The sequence below is a fragment of the Colias philodice genome, chromosome 27 (genome assembly GCF_061535455.1).
Source record: "Colias philodice isolate Cphi_HAF_F1 chromosome 27, ilColPhil1 Martin Lab GWU primary, whole genome shotgun sequence".
NCBI classification, from domain to species: domain Eukaryota; kingdom Metazoa; phylum Arthropoda; class Insecta; order Lepidoptera; family Pieridae; genus Colias; species Colias philodice.
The window spans coordinates 3,353,506-3,375,282 of record NC_143112.1 but is presented as its reverse complement, the minus strand read 5'-3'; the positions used below and the strand labels follow the sequence as shown (position 1 = coordinate 3,375,282).

Here is a 21,777-nt window from a genome sequence, read left to right as displayed (position 1 = left end):
GTTCTTTCTCATATTATAAAATAATGTATTGCATTAAATGGATTGGTGAGGAGAATTGTGTTTGAATAAAGAACTTTATTACTATGAATTTAAGGTACTAATTCATAAGGTCATCGTAGCAAGAACGTATATTCGCTTGGTTCATTTCAACTTCCATCATTGTCATACTTCTAAAATGTAAACATTCTGCTTGCTCTTGTACAAAAATTGTTTCATAATTCGTTAATTAATAACTATCAGACATCTGTCAATTTGTGACAGGAAAACATATTCCCGATAATATCGTTGCAATAATAGATACCTAGTACTTACAATTTCTCTGTTGGAAATAGGGTAAGAAACGACACGGTAGGAATTCAAATCCTCCGATTTGAAATATTAAAGCAATAGGAATATATATAGCAGAAATATATATATATCTATCTAAATTATGTTGAAAAATTTGTTCTTTCTAGAACAATTTAGTGTAAACATTTAACACTGATTACAGAAGAACAAAGAAGCTGTACAATTTATAATCTCAAGAACACTTGAAACAGAAATATTAAGCACGTCTTAACACCATTTAAAATTGTCAAGTAATATCTTCAAAATAATGTAGTAATTGAGAGAAATATAAAATGTTTTTCAAGAGGAAACTTAGAAGAATAAATGCTCAATTTTTCTAAGTGCTCCGCGTTTTATACAGAGGGAATAAGTTTGTGTTGTTGTTACATTTACTAAGCTTATGACGAGATTTCTATGATCATAAGACTAGGGAATATTATCTTTTCACGATTATTAATGTTTTCATTTTGTTTGCTATACGCAATTTCTTTGCGGATGTTATACATTAGTAATATAGTTTCCTATGTGATGTGAGTTGTTTACTCGTTTATTTAATAACTAGCTATTCGCCCGCGTCTTCGCCGCGTTTTCAAAGGAAAACCCGCATAGTTCCCGTTCCCGTGGAATTTCGCGGGATAAAACCTATCCTATGTGTTAATCCAAGTTACCCTCTATATGTGTGCTAAATTTCATTATAATCGGTTCAGTAGTTTACGCGTGAAAACCTACAATAACCTGAATACATACATACATTCATACAAACCTTTCCTCTTTATAATATTAGTATACATAGTTGTAGATAGATGTAATAATTAATCTGTAAGTATAGTGTATGGTACTTGATTATGTTTACGTAGATATAAATAACGAAAAATATGTTATTAATCACAAAAGAAGCATCTGAAAAGAATTGAAATAAGAAAGTACACAAGTACTTAAACTAGAAAGTATAATATCGAAAGTTGGTTACATATAACGTAATTGTAATCTATGAAAATACATTTTTATAGAACACAATATAATACAGTCATCATCTATAAAAAGATAACAACAAACCAAAATCTCCTTTGTGTCAAACCCGCTTCCACATTAACTATTCAGAAAGAAAATACGCAAAACATTCAAAAAGATATCTAAACAGAAATCGCCCCGTAATTGGCATAATTTATTCCTTTTGAACGCTTCACAATACGACAATTTTTATGACCCGAAATTCAATAAAAACGCTCGGATCAATCTGTTGAACGCTCTATTCATATGCAAAGGGATCATGAAATTAATTTACATAGGCCTTTGTATGCGTATATTTGATAAATTCCCTTCTATCTTATCTAAGACCGTTGCTTACGGGCCATTCGGCTTTGTTCGAAGATTAACGTTTAACTCTGCATCGAGATAATCGAATGCTCCTTTTCCAGCGTTATCTTAAAGGATTCCTTGATTCCATTAACGTGGCTTGACAAATTTATTCTAATCATCCAGGGGCTCTTAATGTTTCGTTTTAATTTGGACCGTTTATCTGTTTACTTTACGTTTGTATTTTGAGGAGTGTAAATTGATCTGGCTTGAATAGATTGGATATCTAAATCGCTTTGAAGATGTCTTGTATGATTTTGTTATACGAGTCAAAGTGACGTTCGGATGCCTTGAATATTTTGGTGTAAGTCCAGAGAGGATGTTTGCGGATTTAGTCGTGAGCGGGAGATTATCATAAAGGGGTACGTTGCAAACAGTTGAAGCAAGTACTGTGTATCAACATTATAATATGTATTATATATGTACCTACAATGGTATATGGTCGCGTATGTTAGACAGTTGGTTGGAATAGCAAAAAATCGATCGATAGTTGAACGGGAGTGTCAGTTTCAGCTAATGTATTTTAATGTGTTATTAGCGTGAAGCGATACGCTCATATTTAACCTATTATAGGTAACTAGAGGTCCGCCCCGGCTTCGCCCGTGGTACATATTTCGCAATAAAAGGTAGCCTATGTCCTTTCTCGGGTATCAAAATATCTCCATACCAAATTTCATGCAAATTGGTTCAGTAGTTTAGGCGTGATTGAGTAACAGACAGACAGACAGAGTTACTTTCGCATTTATAATATTAGTATGGATATACATTATATGTAAATACTTTCATGTACATTTAAGCAGTCGTACTGTTAAAGATAATTCAAGTACTCTTGATAACGTACGTTTCTTTCCGATCGATTATAATTTTCTGATAATATTTTATGTACTACAAATATAAATATTCTGTGACATGTAAATTACATGCTATGGATATAAGTAATGAAGGCACATTCGAAGCGTAAATTGTGAATGAACAACGTTTTAATTTGGAAATATTATTCCGTAGTTCGTAAATGTTCGCGAAGAAACCTTTTCGTTTATACTAATGTTATAAATGCGGAAGTAACTGTCTTCTATAACTTTTTATTGTGTTAGAGGATCTTTGAAATTTGGGTGGATTTTAATGCAGAAGTAAGCTTTGTTTTTACTCCGAAATACCGAAAAGGGTAGTGCTTTAAGAAAATTGTTTTCTTATCAAATATATTGAGTTAGAGGCTTAATTTAGTACATACTCTACTATCGACCTCATTCAAAATGTATTTTGCCATCAGAAAGTGAATTCATTGAGTAAATATCCTCATTAGTACTCTTAATTCTAATTCTTCAAAATTCGGTTTTCCTATAAAGAAAAAAACCTTTTTTATAGTCGAAAAATATATAACTCAACAATCTATAGTAGAAATTTCTATTCTCTAAACAATTGACGACCCTATTCCAAACTTAATTAGGTTCCAAATTATTCGTACAAATTCTAGCCAGTCCATTCTTCTCGAAGTTTCCGCTAGCTTTGCTAGATGCTGGGAAATACGAAATGTTTTGTGGTGCACATTAAAGTATCAAAACTCGGACACAATGGACTATATTAGTTGTTCTGTTTAAACTTAGACGTGGACCAGGATAGGAGTATTATTAGAAAGGTGTACAAGGAAGGGGTATTTTGATTTTGATACGGTATAAAAGTCCTAGATGGCAAAACTGCGCTGTGAAATACCTTAAATACACTCTATATAAAATAATTAATCTACAGTCAATATTGGTAGTAAGAAATAATCAAATTGCAGCTAATACTACGATAATTAGAAAATTTGAATTGTAGGTACAGTACATCAAGTATGAAGGCATTATTTATAATACATACAGATTATACATTTTTATTATGATAATTATTCATCTCATCAAAGACTTCCATGGGTTTTTATACGACGTCAAATTGTCACAGTATCGATGAAAATTTCTACCCCATTTTTTTATCCCTGAGTCATCTATTTCAATTATCAACTAACTAAGAATTAGTAACTGGTTTAGTAACTGAATAAGAATTATAAAGGGCAAAGAAAAAAACAATTAGAAAAGCTTTCCTAGTCTTACGATAATTCCATATTGGAATGAGTTTGGCAACCAGCCCAAAACCAAGGCTTGTAAAATGTCCGGAACGTCCGTATGATTAAAATAATAAACCACTATTGCTTAATTATTTCGTTTGAATACACTTATGTGTAATACTATGCTTATTTGTGGGTTTATTTAAGTTCTGAGCATCGACTTTAATATTCTAGATAATCATCGATTTTATTATGTCTAATAATCAAATACTTCTTCATAATATGTTTATTCCATGTATGTATTGAAAGAACTTGCAAATTATCATAATAATGATAGTATTGCGAATTTTGAGAAAATTCAGGAAACTGATCTTTTCTCAGTATTAATCTCGATTTATCTTCACAAGCCTTTGCTAGGCCAATATTCCAATAAAACACAATATACTCGAATAAGAAAGAACAACAGACAATCTGTTGTTCTTTCATACAAAATTCAAGCAATAGTTATTTGTTATGTAAAGCAAATATCCCGTTTCCAATAAAGCAGAGAAACACATTGTTCTCTTTACTGTTTGTGTACGCCGACTAAAAGAAAAGACAATAAGCGAAAAACCTAAATTTACAAGCAGATACTTAATGGCAATCTTCAAAGAGAAAGCAACATTGTACTAGAGAAAAATAAACACCGCTCTCGAAGACTAGATAAAAGATTTACATAAAACTAATGGAAGTTTTTATCAAGAAGACACAACGATGGGTAACTAGCTTGCGGCAAAATTGTACAACTTTGCACTATTTAACTTGCAAACTTTCAACAAAGTTTGCTCTATAGAAAACTGTCTAAAGGGAGTCTTTCATTGTCTTTCCTTGGTTTCGCCATTAAATTGTGAGTCAGGGTACCTCGGTGGACCGCTGTCTAGTAAAACTGCGGGTTTGTGTCCTGTTTGGACCTTAAAGTTTGGAACATATTCAAACATTACCCACACTTTATGGTATCGGTTAAACATTTAACTGTTCCTATTTGGATCCAGATCTCTGTGAATAATATGAATTTTGTGAATAGGATATGCGGGCTGAAATCGGAAACGTAAATGATGGCTCAATTACAACAATAGAGTAGGTATACGTGATACGTGTTTTAAATCGAAACATTTGGTAGTTAGATGAATAATTGGTTTTATAGATTTTATATAAGTGGATAACGAAGTTCTAAAATCCACACAAGTTTCAAGTTTGTTAGTTAAAATTAATCGATTCCTAATTAGGTAAATGTTGAATTGAGGTCAAATTATATCGTGTTACGTAAGGTTATTGTTTGCAAGAACTACATAAATTTTAAATAATGAAATCTGTAAAATAGAGCATAAAAATGGAACGTTTTAGTTAACAATATCAATTCCCTCAGCAGATATACAATGTATACCCAGCTCAAATAAATTAAAACTCTTTGTACAGGTGAACCTGCAATTAGGTCACGCTACGCCCGCCTAACCGTCCTAGTGCCGCCGGAACCGCCGAAAATTCTACAGGGGACTTTCTACTCTACCACAGAAGACAGAATAATCAAACTCGAATGCGTCTCCGTGGGTGGGAAACCTCCAGCTGAGGTAAGAAAGACTTATGTACAGAAACAAATAGACGAAATTAAACTTTTTAACAAGATCCATAAAGGCGGGTATCGCGTGAATGGGGAAAAGCTGACTAGGTGAGAACTGACAAATTGTAGATGTTCGATTGAAAATGGATGATATATTTCAAATGCGTTTTTACGCGCTCAATTCCATTAGCACTCACAACTGATGAAATGGTTTTACATTCCTGCATGTGTAATTTATTAACGTGGAGGTAACTTCTAATTTTAGTGTAATTTTAGTTGAGTAATTTAGTATGTTCTGCTCTCAATTTAGATTAGATTGCACTTAATGTTCTCTGCTGGGTTTAGGATGGTTGTTTTTAGATGCTGTTATTGTTTGTTGAAGTCATCAAGCAGCAGATAATTATCTTGTAAATAAAAGATGTTTATTCCGAAGAAAGGGGTACAAAATATCTTGATTTTCACTTCCGGTAATCTTCATTTCAATCAGCCTTGACGTTAAATATACGACATTAAACCGGTTATGTCTGAAATATTTGGTGAAAGATTCACGGCACCAACCGAGTAGCAAGAAGAGCCGTTTCCGACATATTTCAAATTAAATATTAAATTTAATTACGCAGGAAAATTGCTATTCAGATGATACTTTAATCCTTTGCTATATTTATTTAAATAACAACTCTTAAGCTAACGACGTTTTAGAATAATATTTTAGTCTGAATTTCATCCTTGCGTTGTCTATTTACAACTAATTAAAGTCTCAGAATTTTAAGCGCGTTGAAAATGACATGCAAATATCTTCACTGTATAAATTAAGCAAAATATATTCTCTGCTTACGTTTCAAATTATCTATTTCAAAGTTAAATTTAATTAACTAGATACTCCGAAATTCGCAATTTATTTTAGTTTTTCGCTCTGGCTTTTGTTATGTCTTTATTTGATGTTAGTCTTTGTTTTTATATTGTGTATCTTTTTAAACCACTTAAGCTTGTTTTGTTTGAAATTAGCTTTTCTAAGATGAGCCTCATCAACATTAATTTACATCTCATCTTTAAATATAAGCATTGCTTTGATGGGTTTCGGATTTCAAGCTTCGCCTTCGGTATCGATAGAAGAATATTTTTTATATCCATTTTATTACTAATGTGATTCATTTGGATTTTTAATAACCGCAATATTTATAAATGTGACTCACGGGAAAGACATGTGTACTTAATTAGAATACAAATTTGGAGAAATATTTAATATTAAAGTGAAACTTTTATTACATCGTCTCAAACTTTTTGGTCTGTGTAGCGCATGTCGCGTGTATCGCGGCTGCCGAGTAGGTATACCTACTCGGCAGCCGACCGTCACGCGACATGCGCTACACAAAGCAGTGTTCGGAACCGTTCGAACAGTTTCACTTTTACCGTGGTTTCATAAAACCACACAACATTTTTTTTTATCTAGGAACGTGTTCTTGATTTACATGTATCATATTATTTCTTCCTCAAAACTTAAATATAATTTTTATTCCTTATCTATGCTGGTAAAATCTTCAGCATATTCTTCAGTAGCTTTTAATGTTCTTAAAGCCATTATACTTGGCGTATTTACCCATTTATCAAATATATCGCCAAGCTCACCATTCAAATTCTTAGGTACTTCTATTAAATTCATGTAATTCTATAGAGATTTGTCCACTGGACTTCCATTTAACCGTTCAACTCATTTGCTGGAAGCTGTTTCATTTAATCCATTTAAACGAATTGAATAGATGATACTCACGGGAGGAGAGACAATTAGGAGTTAAATTGAATATGATGTCGCGAGCCCGAGAGGGCTGAAATGTTAAACTTGTGGTTGTTTTTGTATTGCAGTCTTTATTGTATACTAGGGACCCGCCCCGGCTTCGCCTGGGGTACAATGGTATTAGATACATCTAGTATTTTTTACATTCATCTGGGCTGAAATAAGTATACTAAATATACTATATTATGCGTGTTAGATGTTAGTTCGTCTGGAATCAATCTATCTATTTAAAATCCCGCATCAAAATCTGTTACGTATTTTTAAAGATCTTACATATGAAAGGACAGACAGGCGACTTTGTTTTATAATATGTAGTGATTTATTTACCTTGTTTTCAAGTTAGTAATATCAATGGATGTGTTTTTTTATAAATGTACAATTTAGTTTATAGCTCTAATTGCAATGATTGTTAGAATGTTTTAAAAACAGGCAGCATTAATTTTAAAAGCTGTCAGAATGGAGTATTTATAGTGTAGCCGTTTTATTGTGATTTGTCAGTCGATTGTTGAATATTTTAGCGCGTCGACGATCCCGCTGATGGTACTATTTTTGTATGGAACAATAGATTGAAAACTAACTTCGCTCCATTTTTATTGAAACTGTTTTTAATGTTTCGTATGAATATAGAAAGTGTGTCATGGAAGATGGTAGTTTGACTATAAGATTCAGACATATTTAGTTTACTCTGCTTTATGAAATAGAATATCCCACCAAAAACATTTTCATGTAAAATGTTGCCAAGACGAGTCCATATGACTCGCACTGTCAAAAAGTTATCAGATCTCATGTAGAGCCAAGCTTCTAACACTACACGCCCTAACTCTACAAGGCCTAACTTCACAAACTCTACACCTTAGTCAAAATATGTGGCCTGGCCATTTCGCTACATTCACATCGGCGTAAGGTGAAAAATTAATTCAGTGTTCATTACTTTTGTGTTATACAATAGTTCTTGTAGTAACGAACGGCCAAGCCACATATTTTGACTAAGGTGTAGAGTTTGTGAAGTTAGGCCTTGTAGAGTTAGGGCGTGTAGTGTTAGAAGCTTGGCTCTACATGAGATCTGATAACTTTTTGACAGTGCGAGTCATATGGACTCGTCTTGGCAACATTTTACATGAAAATGTTTTTGGTGGGATTTCATTTCTTTTTGTAAGTTGTTTGTAACAATTTTATTGCACGCCTCATAAGCGAAGCGTTGAGGTGGGTACTACTGTCACTTCGCGCAAAACATCTGATTTTTCAAACTTAAAATGTCTTTATGTATCATACATTGCACTTGTAAGATAATACATACACACACATATTAAGAAAAAACACTATTTTTAACGTTCATGATATTTTTGATGTCATTTTTGTTTAAACTAGTTAAAAAACAGTTTAAAAAAGTTCTGTCTTGGACGTCCGTGTGTCTGTATGTGCGGATCCTTTTTCTTGTTAACACGATAGCGACCGAAATACTTTACTAATCGAGTCTTTTTTTTTCTCTTACGCTTGAGTATGCTCAGGAATAGAACCCTTTCATTTTTCAGGGTCTGATTCGATGTGGTTTAATTATTATTAAATAAACAAAAATAATAATTAATAAATATTTATTAAAAAAAAATTATGAGGCGTGCACTTTTGGATTTTCCAAATTATTTTTTATTTTTAGCTACTGTGTGGACGTAAGAGGCAGGAGACGTTCGCAACACTTCTATTCATTTATATTTATATGATCTGATCTGAAGTATATGTCTCATCAATATTTATGTCGATTAAATTTTTAAATTTTTTTTTAACAAGGAGTACCTATACATATATATATATATCTAGGGGAACCAAGTTTTAGATTATTAGATTAGACCTCTAGCGTCATCAAAATTTAATTTAAAATTACAGGTCTCATACAAACTCCCATCCCCTAGTTTAAGGGGTTGGGGGATGAAAGTTACAAGTTTTATAATTTTTTTGTTGTTTGTGTGCTAATACTAGCTTACATACAAAATTTCAGCTTTCTAGGGCATTAGGAAATACCTTAAGAATTTTGATGATCATCAGTGAGTCAGTGACGAAATTAGCGTTTTTTAGATATAAATAAAATCTGAAGTATAAAAGCTAATGTAATTAAAACTTAATATGTTCAATAAGTCCGCTATTGACAATATATCCCGAAAATTTTGTTGATCTAGCATAATCCAAACCCAAGTTATGAGGGTTCAAAAAAACGTCGAAGCGCTTCGAGAAAAGGTAGGTAGTGCCCGTGCGCGTAGTCGCTTGGCTCGTCTTGGCGGGGGCACTACCGTGCCCCCAGATCATTCGTAATCAAATTTGTACCTATCTAAATTCGTGGTAAGTCGGTTATTTTATATCTAGTTCTAAACTAATAATAATTAATAACTTAAGCGCGTTCAAACAAACAACTTGAGGAGACTTAGGTTGTATGTTTTAACGCGCTAATCTCAGGAACTACTGAAACGATTTTAAAGATTCTTTCACCGTTGTATATTATGTAGGTGATCGATGAGTGCTGCGTACATATTAGGCTATATAATATGTACCACGTGTGAATCCAGGACCGACCGCTAGTCACATATAAATGGAAGAGAAAATTATTAAAGTAATATAATTTTTCGTTTTTTAAGAGCAAAAAAATTTTAACACTCATCATTTCACCAGGTTTCATCCCTAATTACGACTAACACGTCTCCATCTAAAAGCCATTTAGCAATTTATGCTGCAGAGTGTTCTAAAGCAAAATATAATATATTATACACTCGAATAAATTAACCCTCTTGGCAGAGTACTTAAAAATTATAATAATGTTTAATGTTTGTCTGTTAGGTTAGGTTTCAGCATGTATTATAGAAGATATACAATAGGAACTATCCATAAAGAGATACTTATATTATGTAAACATACTTTTATGTGGCGTCAAAATAGTTTAAAATTAAACATAACAAAAACTTACGGAAACGACCGCGACGCGACATTTGTTGCAGGGGAAGTTTCAGAAACACTGATTTTAGGCCAGCTTTCTATTTTTATTTATTTATTTATTTATTACTCTTTAATAAAACTATACATTTAGTACAATTATATTTAACTTATTGCTAATTTAAACAAAACAAAACAAGAAAAGTATAGTTTATTAGGCGGCCTTATCACTTAGAAGTGATCTCTTCCAGGCAACCTGGGCAAAAGGTAACAAGCTTACTGAAACTACGATGGTAGGTAGAAAAAAGACAAGTAACAAAAAACAAAAACAAGATAAATAAATAAATAATAATAATTAAAATAGATATATAGACAGATATATGAATAAAGATACATATAGATAAATATACTACACTCGAATATATATAATTATTTTCAATAGTAATACTATATACAATTTACACATATACTTATATGACTATAAATTAAATACATGATACATATTATTAAATACATACATACTACATAAAACAAATATAAAATACTACAAATACATACATACATATCAGTGTATAGTTAATAATATGTAAATACATAGTTAATGTGCCGAGTTGAAAGCAGTAGTTAGAAAATGTCGTCGCAAAAGTTTTTTAAATGAAGATATATTTTTAGCTTGTCTAATAGGTAGTGGCAAAGAATTCCAAAGATTGACAGCAGTGGCAACAAACGATTTAGCGAGGAAGTGAGTACGTCTAACAGGAACACTCAAGGTGAGTCTATCAGCCGAGCGAAGAGAATAGTTTTCATTATGCAGGAAGGAAAACTTGTTTTTGAGATAAATAGGAGCAGAAGGATCAAAAAGGATACGGAACAGTAATTGCAACAAATGAAGATTCCGGCGAAAACGGATGGGGAGCCACTTGAGCTGTTTTCTGTAGATAGAAACGTGATCGTATTTTCGAAGACCGAAAATAAACCTAATACAAAAATTTTGGAGTCGCTCAAGTTTATCAGTTAGCTCTACTGATAAATCAGGAAAACATGCATCAGCGTAATCAAGAATAGGAAGTAGAAGGGATTGTGCTAGCATAATTTTAGTGGGAATGGGCAAAAAGTTACGAAGCCTTCGGAGCGTAGCGGAAGCAGCATAAATCCTACGGCTCAATTCCTGGATATGATTAGACCAGGATAACGTTTGATCAAACAGAACACCTAAGTTTTTGACTACCTTTTGGTAAGGCAAGACTACGCCACCGATTTTGACGCTAGGCAAAATACCCCAGTCGATTTCAGAAATAAGATAAGGACTGCCGATTATGATGACATTGCTTTTGGAAGGATTTAGGTTTAGACCAAAATCATCGCACCAACTAAGTATAGAGGCTAATTCATTATTACAAGAATCTATTGCCTTAGGTAAGTCAACGATAGTAGACTGGGTATAAATCTGTAAGTCGTCTGCATACATATGGTACAGAGCCGTCAATCGGGAACATAAGGAATTGATAAAAATGGAGTAGAGGAGAGGAGACAGGACACCGCCTTGCGGAACACCAGCAGAGACTGCGCACCAAGACGAGTGTTTAGAACCTATCATGATACGCTGCCTCCGACCGGTAAGGTAGGAACGAAACCAGTCAGTTACCGAAGGAGATATGTTAATTAAACGCAGCAAACCCAACAGTATGTCGAAGTCAACGGTGGTAAAGGCATTGCTGAAATCCAGCAGAGCCAGTACTGTGAGCTTCTTATTGTCAATACCAGCACGAATGTCGTCAGTAACCTTGATAAGAGCTGTAGTCGTACTATGACCAGGACGGAAACCAGATTGGAAATCACTAAGGATATTGTGTGTATTAAGGAAAGAGGTGAGTTGGTTGTGAAGAAGACGTTCAAGGACTTTGGAGAGGAAAGGTAGTATAGAGATGGGACGGTAATCAGAGAAGGAATTAGGATTAGATTTTTTAGGCAATGGAATAACTTGTGCATCTCTCCAAACACTTGGAAAGACGCTAGTGGAAATGGAGGTATTGAATATGTGAGTGATGATGGGTACAATGAGGTCAAGGATAGGAATGATCATATTACGGCTAACAAGGTCACAGCCAACTGCGTTTGATGATATTGACAATATCGCTCTATTAACATTCCGTTCAGTAACAAGGCTGAAAAGGAAAGCAGGATAGTCAGGAGTAGGGAGCGAGGAGAGTCTGGCAAGAGTACGGTTTTTCTTACTGGTTTCAAGAGAAGGAGACGATGTAAAGTGCCCATTTAGCTGTTCAATGTCGAGATTGTTAGGAGAATTATGAGTCACTTTACCAGCGCCTAAACTTTTCAAGAATTTCCAGTTAGAAACTGAATCACCGTTCTCAAGAGACTTGTGGATATGACGACGTTGAGCGTCTCTGCACAATACATTGCAGCGATTACGTATACGTTTGTACTTTGCCCGCGCTTCGTCCGTTTGAGCAGTTTTAAGTTTGGATTTAGCACGATTCCTCCTCAACGAAAGGCTTTTTAGCTCAGGTGAAAGCCAAGGTGCCGGTGTGTGCTTCTTTTTAACTGGTCGTAATGGCGCGTGTCTGTCGTATAAATCTACAATCAGCTCATTAAATAAGGACACTTTCGTATCAATGAGCTCTGCCTCGTAGACCTCACGCCAACAGATATTTTTCGCATCAGACCGGAGTAGATCTCTGTCCATCCCCAAAAAATTACGAAGCAGAACAGTGGAGGGTTTGAATTTAGGTGATCGGAGCTTATATGACAGGTAAATAAGGTCATGGAAGGAAAAAGCATCGGCAGGACACTGCCCATGCTTGGATATGAGGTTAGGTAGGGAGACAATCATCAGATCTAAAAGTGAGGGATTACAACCGGGAAAGTAGTGAGTAGGATTTAAGGAGAGTGTGTGGAGATTGTGGGAGTTGAGGATGGAGAGCAACTTATTAGCACGGCTGTCACCTTTAAGCAAACATGTGTTAAAATCTCCCATAAAAATTAAATGCTCATACTGTGGAGACAGGTTATCAAGGAGGGTTTCAAAAGAGGAAAAGTAATCAACGGAGAGAGAAGGACTGTAAAAAACGCCAAGGAGGATTTTGGAATGTGGCAAGTGTACTTCAATGAGGAGATGTTCGGTTGAATTGGAAGGAGGAGGTTGAGGGGAGGAGCAAATTAATTTAAACGGGATATGAGATCGGAGGTAGATCGCCACGGCGCGTTTCTATCCGCGGCTTCGTTCGCATCGTCAAGTAAAATTAAGCGTTATTGTTTATTAACTTCGCATTTTTACATACGTATTTGGAAAGGGTGTTTGTTTGTCGACCTTCACGTCGCAACTAGCAAAATTTTATTGTATAACTTTTATCTGGTGATAGTTATGTTAGACCGTGCTTTAATATATTAATTGTGTACTAGCGGTTCGCCCCGGCTTCGCCCGTGGTACATGTTTACGTTTTCTCTACATAAGAACCATCCTCGTACTTCAAGGAATATAATAAAAAAGAATTATCGAAATCGGTTCAGCCGTTCTCGAGTTATGCGCTTACCAACACATTTTGCGATTCATTTTTATATATAAGAAGATTGTAGTGCTTAATATGTTTTAGTTATAAAATATATTATATGCATGTCTGTAAGGTATTTATTCTATGGGTCTGTATAATTTATTGTCTGTCACATGAATTAGGGCCGGCGCCCACTGCCGGCACGGCGTGGCATGGCAGGGCAGAGGATTTTATTACTAATGAAGTTATTTTGAATGTTATTTCAATCAGTTAAGAATTCAATTTACTTTATTTCGATGCCACAATGCCGCGACGTATCGCAGGATGCTGCAGCATGACGCGGCACGCCGCAGGATGCGGCGGCATGACGTGTCTTGCTGTTTCATTCCAAGGAATGCCGCGGCGCGCCATTGCATCCCGCGAGGCGTATGCGTCACTTTGGGGTCGAGGAATTATGATTGCTAGCTAGTTGAAATAAGGTTGAAACTTATGCAGCATTAGTGGGGCTTTTAGCAGGATGCCACGGCATGCCACTGAATGCCGCGGGATCACGCAGCACGCCGCGGGATGCCACTGCACGCCGCGGGATGCCATTGCACGTCGCGGGATGCTCTGCCGTGCCATGCCGTGCCGTGCCGGCAGTGGGCGCCGGCCCTTAAATGTTATAAATAAATAAATCAAAAATTAAATAAAATTGCCTTCAAGAGTGCTTCAATGTAAAGTTTAGATCACTACAGGAACCAATCATTCACACATCATTAATAACACATCCATTCCAGATAACCTGGGTGGACAGCAACGCTGGTGTACTCACACAGGGTGTCACCTACACAGTGGAAGCGTTGGCTGATGGACAGAGATTTACTGCAAAGTGAGTATGCGTATATTTCACACTAGCTGTGCTCCGCGGTTTTACCCGCAGTGCTCCGCTCCTGTTGGTCTTAGCGTGATGATAATAGCCTTTCGATAAATGGGCTATCTAAAACCGAAAAATTCTTCAAATCGGACCGTTAGGTCCCGAGATTAGCGCGTTCAAACAAACAAACAAACTTTTCAGCTTTATAATAATATTATAGTGTAAATTACTGCTCACTAAAAAAACAGTTCAAGCTAGAATCGAATCTGTGGTTCAAGACAGAATTTCTATTTATTTTATATTTTATATTTAAATAGAAGCTATTATTAGGTTTTCTAAGGTGTTCTTTCTAGTCTAGTCTATTTTATTGATTTATCACTGGTAATTATGATTCATATAAAAATATTCCTCATCTATTTATTTCAGTAACATTACACAAAACATATTTTCCATGTTAACGCCATCATAAATTAATACCATATCCATAAAAGTCATTTATCTCGTTGAATAACGTATTAAACGACCATTTCAAAAATGTATTCTAATTACTTGCATTTGACAGTTTACAGGTGACATTTTAATATTATCGTGTAATACTTTATTGGACGGATAAATTTTAACCAAGGATTGAAAAATCAGCCCTAAAATAAAATCCAAATACGAAACAAAGCGGTAATAATAGGTTTTTCGGAGATTGAAATGAAATGTTCTGGTTAATTTATGTATATAGACTACAAGCCCGCATAGGACAAAAATATGGGTCAAATGAACCACCATGGGACATATCTAGAACGATAGCAGAGCAAAAAATAATAAGATTCATCACTATGCCGTCACTTGTAAGCTGTCCAACTGAGTGCAGATGAAAATTGAAAAGTACAGGTAGACTCGGTAAATTTTGGTCATATATTTTTGTACGGCATTCTTAACCATCGATAGATCCATTAAAAATAATAAGAAACCGCTCAGTGCCGTACAAAAATGTGGGTCCACCAAGTCGGAATTTTTATTTAATTTCCGAGAGTTACCGGGGGTAAATTTGGTCATTTGACCATGTACGGCATCTGTGTCATACTATTGCTATACTGCTTTTAATCCATTATTCCGCAACGCCGTACAAAAATCATGGGGACAAGGGGAAAAAATCGAGAGATGCAATCCCCTCTCTTTCCCCACTCCAGGGGGTCATTTGACACAACACGAAATAAATTTATTTTTAAAGTATTTTATGCATAGATAATATTTTTTCATGTGCCGTACATTTTCGTTGGTTCAAAGGGGAAAAATCTGAAAAAGAAAAAAATCCATATAACGAAATATTTGCTTTATATTTTTATAATAAAATATAAATATACATTAATATTAAGAAGCTCGAGGTGGTTAATTATCACCTTGGAAAGTCGGAGTCAGGTGGAATGGACTCCGTTAAATTGATGAACTAATAAAAAAGCTATGAACGAAAAGATGTGAATTATATGCAATCAGTCCATGAATACAGGTAAAGTCACAAGCAAATGCTAGTAATATATACATATTCAAAATGTACAAGTAAAGCGCTTTCAAATGATACCAAACACTGCATATTTATCTTAACTTTATTTTTTTACTCTGTATGTTTTGTCCGCTAGAGGGCGCCACATTAGATTTTGTGAAACCCCATATAGCCTTTAGCTAGCTGGTCGTTGGTTATCCAGTGAACAATTCAGACGCCTCTAATGATATGTCATTTGTCGAATTCTGATAAGTAGTTTAGAAGTTACGAGGGAATAGATGAACATACATACATGACCTGTAAACAACCATAACCCTCCTTTTGCTTTGCCGTAGTTGGGTAAAAATATGTTAATGCCGTACTGTATCAAATGGCCATAAAGCACTCTTAAAATTGTAGCTTTCGTCGCTTTCATCAGCCTAAAAGATGTGGTCTGCACAAAAATGTACGGCATCGTTTTTTCCTAATTTATCTATGTTAATACTATTTAAAACAACGGATAAAGTGTAGAAAACTATTATATTTCATTAATCTACGATGTTTAAACTTTAACAAAATTTCTGGTTTTGCATTTCTCTATAACTTTTTTTAGAACGGTTTCTTTTGAACGGCAATACTATACAACAATTGAATTTTACAATATCATGTTAAAAAAAAAGTTCCCGTACAGGGTCAAATGACCTTACAGCTCTTTATATCAAGAATTCGATGAAATTAAGATGATTATTGGTATACATTTAAAAGAACAATTATTTTTTGACGGCATTGCTTTTAATAGTACTTTTGAGTGCTAGATAATGTTTTGGAACCGAAGCCGTACTTAGTCAAATGACCCCCTGGAGTGGGGAAAGAGAGGGGATTGCATCTCTCGATTTTTTCCCCTTGTCCCCATGATTTTTGTACGGCGTTGCGGAATAATGGATTAAAAGCAGTATAGCAATAGTATGACACAGATGCCGTACATGGTCAAATGACCAAATTTACCCCCGGTAACTCTCGGAAATTAAATAAAAATTCCGACTTGGTGGACCCACATTTTTGTACGGCACTGAGCGGTTTCTTATTATTTTTAATGGATCTATCGATGGTTAAGAATGCCGTACAAAAATATATGACCAAAATTTACCGAGTCTACCTGTACTTTTCAATTCTCATCTGCACTCAGTTGGACAGCTTACAAGTGACGGCATAGTGATGAATCTTATTATTTTTTGCTCTGCTATCGTTCTAGATATGTCCCATGGTGGTTCATTTGACCCATATTTTTGTCCTATGCGGGCTTGTAGTCTAATAGGATAGTGTATTTGTCCAACAAACTCTAATTACCTATATGAAAACCTGTGATTATGTTCGAAGGTCAGAGGTGGTTTAGTTCGGTGTTCTATTTATCTTGTGGGTTATACTATCAAGGTTCGTAGGTAGGTATCTCGGTATCTACTATGTTACCTAGCTACCACATACGATACATTACACATATTATGTACCTATTTAGAATAAAAGAATTGTTGATCGTATTTTGTGTCTTAGTATATTTTAAGCTCAGGTTAATATCTTATTTAACTTATAAAAAAGTAATAATACTGATTTTAAAGATCTAATGTACCACCAAAGAGCAACAATGAAAAAAATACAGAAATCATGGTTAGTCGTTATTTAAAATCAGGCATAAAAAAAATAATAGGTACACGACTATCTAGATTAAAAAATCGTTTCCAATTTTAGGTACAAAATCTGACAATTCCAAATAAAAAAAAAATGTTTTATATAGTTTTATTAATAATTGTATTTTTCTACAGATCCGTGATTAAAATGACGCCAAAACAAGAGCATCATAACCAGACGTTCACTTGTCAAGCGCAAAACACAGCTGATAGGGCGTACAGAGCGGCCAGTATACAAATTGAGGTAAGTTATACATTTTTAAGTAAATCCTACTAATATTATTAAAGCGAAGGTTTGTATGTTTGTTTACCCTTCACGCAATAGCTGCTGAACCGATTTTCATGAAATTTGGCACACACATAGAGTATAGGTATAGGTACACACTACACAGGTACTAGCTTTCGCGCTTTAGCTCGCCCGCGTTTTCAAAGAAAAACCCGCATATTTCCCGTTCCCGTGAGATTTCCGGGATAAAACCTATCCTATATGTTAATCCAAGTTACCCTCTATATGTGTACTAAATTTCATTGTAATCGGTTCAGTAGTATTTGCGTGAAAGAGTAACAAACATACATACATACATACATATACATCCATCCTCACAAAGTTTCGCATGTATAATATTAGTAGTTTATCGCCCGCGGCTTCGCCGGCTTTGTCTAAAACCTAATAAATTATATACAAAAACCTTCCTCTTGAATCACTCTATCTATTAAAAAAAAAACCGCATCAAAATCCGTTGCGTAGTTTTAAAGATTTAAGCATACAAAGGGACATAGAGACATAGGGACAGAGAAAGCGACTTTGTTTTATACTATGTAGTGATAGTGATTTATTATAGTAGGACTCTATTTTAAGATCGTCACATATTATTTCATTTCATTTCCATTGTTGAAATATTGGTTTATTGCATACAATCCTTAATTAATTAAATTAAATTAATTGAAAAGTATTTGACATATAATTAATCAGTACACTCCGCACGACCGCTTGATGCAATACTCGATATGTCACGTTAAAAATAATTAATTATGTGGAAAAACGAATGAAGTGTGTTTTTATATGAAACTAGCGGTCCGCCCCGGCTTCCCCCATGGTACCTACATGTTTTAACTATCCTATCTCTCAAGTTGGATCGAACTGCACATGGTGTGCGAATTTTATTATAATCGGTTAAGTGGTTTAGGAGTCCATTGAGGACAAACATTGTGACACGAGATTTATATATATACTAGCTATCCCCCCGCGGCTTCGCCCGCGTTTTAAAGAAAAACCCGCATAGTTCCCGTTCCCGTGGGCTTTCCAGGCTAAAACCTATCCAAGTTACCCTTTATATGTGTGCTTAATTTTATTTTATGATATGCTGCCGCTGATTTTTTGTAGATAATGGTGTGTTCTAAAAAAATGTAGTATATCATTTTGTTCTATCATCAATAGTTTTCGCAGCGCACGCGATGTAAGGTAGTTTTTTGATATTTTTTTCACACCTTGGATTACGTTATCGTTATTTTAGTAAGGATGCCTATTTTTTTTGAAAATGAAATATAGCCTATGTCACTCAGAAATGATGTAGCTTTCCAACAGTGAAAGAATTTTTCAAATCTGCCAAGTAGTTTCGGAGCGTATTCAATTCATACAAACAAACAAACAAACAAAAAATCAAACCTTTCCTCTTTATAATATTTGTATAGATGTATAGATGTATAGATTAAGATTATAATATTGTTCATTGTTTTCTATATTATTTTATGAAATAATTTCATATTTGTGTTTTACAGATTAGTTATTTGTATAAGTTTGAATTGTGGGATGGAAGGTTGAATGTATACATATTTCGCCATTCTCCTTTAATACACACGTAGGTAATTTTAGTGTAGCGTATAGTAAAGTTTCAATGTTATGTTTTAATCTTCTTAAAAATATGACTATTAATTAATATTACTAACGCTTCTTGGTTTCAATGTAAATTGTATATTATTTTTCAACCAGTGACACGCATATTAGCATAATATTACTATAAAGTACTCCTCATAGATATCCAATGAAATATAAAATTTTCCACAGTATAAAATATGTTCTAGCTTAAATAGATGGAATACAATTTACAAAGTTACCAAGTTAGTTATTAAAGTTTCAGAACTTTAATTTTTACATTTGCATAAAATACGATTCTAGATTCCTATTTACACGCTACTAAAATTCAGAATTCACAATAATTTACACTTACAAAAAGCAAACTTAAAAAATATTTTACGTGGTAAAAAATTTATAGTTCGCCGCTTTGTAAAAAACGAAACCATTACAGATATTTAAAGTATACTAGCTTTCCGCCCGCGGCTTCGCCCGCTTTGTCTAAAACATAATAAATTATATACTATAACCTTCCTCTTGAATCACTCTATCTATTAAAAAAACCGCATCAAAATCCGTTGCGTAGTTTTAAAGATTTAAGCATACATAGGGACATAGGGACAGAGAAAGCGACTTTGTTTTATACTATGTAGTGATATATTTTTTATTTACATTGTCGTATACGCATTTGTTATACTTTCATACACGGTCGAGTTTACTTGCGTTTATATAGTACCTTTATATGAGTAAAACGACATTTTTCAACGACGAAAACCGAGGCTAGTATATGATTCAATAATTATTATTATAATAAGTGACTATTATCGTTTTTACTGGAATTGCTTCATTCCTTTTGGTCGTAGCGTGATGATATTAAACCCGTCTCAGGATAAACAGAAGCACGGTGTATAGCATAATATTGCCTTCCTCGATAAATGGACTGTCTTACACCGAAATAATTTCTGAAATCGGACCCGTGGTTCCCGATATAAGCGCATTCAAGCTGTATAATATTATTAAATTAAAATTAACATTTATTGGTTAAAAAATGAATTAAACGTTCAATTAATATAAGTACTATTGTATTCTACACTACTATAAAATCAATATCAGTTCATTACTAAACGATTTCTATTCAATGCAGTCAGCATTCACAGCCTTACAAAAGCCTGCCAAAGCAAACGAGTCAAATCGGCCAAAAATAACCTATAAGAGAATTGAATTATAGAAGCCAAATATTTGATTAAAACTACATCTGTACTTATTGTTTGCTTGTTTATTTATTCTGATCTCGTATTTTTTCCGATCGGCCCTTTTGCGAATGTTTCTTAGAAATTTTTGGGGTAGCGACTTGAATTTATTTGTGTAGTGGGAACTGGCTTGTTTTTATGTGAGCGGTGTTGTTATAGTCAAAGAAATAATAACGTATTTTGTTCGGAGAATTCGATTCATTAGACTTTTTGGTTTGTATCAAGATATCTAATTTGATGTCCTAAAACAGGATCAAATTGATGTCTAATATTATGTAGTTATTTAGTATTGCCATGTTTTTTAAACACATTAATAGCACGCACAGATATCACTCCAGTATACGTTTTGTCAAAAAAAAAGTTAAAAACATGTCATATTATGCATGCCTAAAAGCTCCTAAAACAATAGAAAGATGTTGAGATAGATCTAGAAAAGAGATATTGAGTTGCAGAAAAGTTGAGACGAGATAATATTTTTATTTTGGTTGCATCGTTTGATATTTCAGAGCTTATCGATTTTAGAGGCGCCGATTCAAAAGGGATAAAGACAATAGTCTACATAATATAGGCACCTGTTTATTCCAAACTAGCTGTGCTCCGCGGTTTTATCCACAGTGCTTCGCTCCTGTTGGTCTTAGCGAAATGATGTATCCTAGCCTATTATAGCCTTCCTCGATAAATGGGCTATCTAACACCGAAAGAATTTTACAAACAAACAAATGAACTCTTCAGCTTAATAATATTATATAGTAATTACCTAGATTCTAGTATATTAGGCGTTTAATTCTAACTACCAAGTTAGCAGTTGTTAAATAATACCTATTAACACACGTAACCAGAACCACTAATTGAATATAAGCTTTTGATTTACGATTCCCACCTTATTCTCTTTTAATGAAGTTTCGTTACCGCGGTAGCCGTATTCGACAAATGGCCAAGTTTAATAGGCCATCAAGTTTTTACGATTACATTAATTCGTATTGCTTTTATAGTTGGTTGGGTTATAGCGCTTATCCGGTAAATGATTTGTTTTTATGTAAAGTGTTGGGATGTTTATTAGCTGACCTTCGTGGTTGTAATGAAAATAAAAAATGCGTGGCACTATACACGCATTGGTGGAACTTTTCA

General features: G+C 34.3%; 2 protein-coding genes across 2 annotated transcripts in view; one reads left to right on the top strand and one right to left on the bottom strand.

Annotated features, from left to right (window-relative positions):
- LOC149476548 (uncharacterized) overlaps positions 1-21,777 on the bottom strand; it is a 328,274-nt gene that overhangs the window by 141,615 nt on the left and 164,882 nt on the right. The gene's annotated exons all lie outside the window — the stretch shown is intronic.
- Positions 1-21,777, top strand: part of LOC149476551 (irregular chiasm C-roughest protein-like) — a 105,577-nt gene that overhangs the window by 58,753 nt on the left and 25,047 nt on the right. The window contains exons 5-7 of the mRNA XM_089711754.1: positions 5,180-5,331; positions 14,318-14,409; positions 17,683-17,791. Coding sequence (XP_089567880.1) covers positions 5,180-5,331; positions 14,318-14,409; positions 17,683-17,791 — 353 coding nt within the window. The remainder of the gene's footprint in view (positions 1-5,179; positions 5,332-14,317; positions 14,410-17,682; positions 17,792-21,777) is intronic.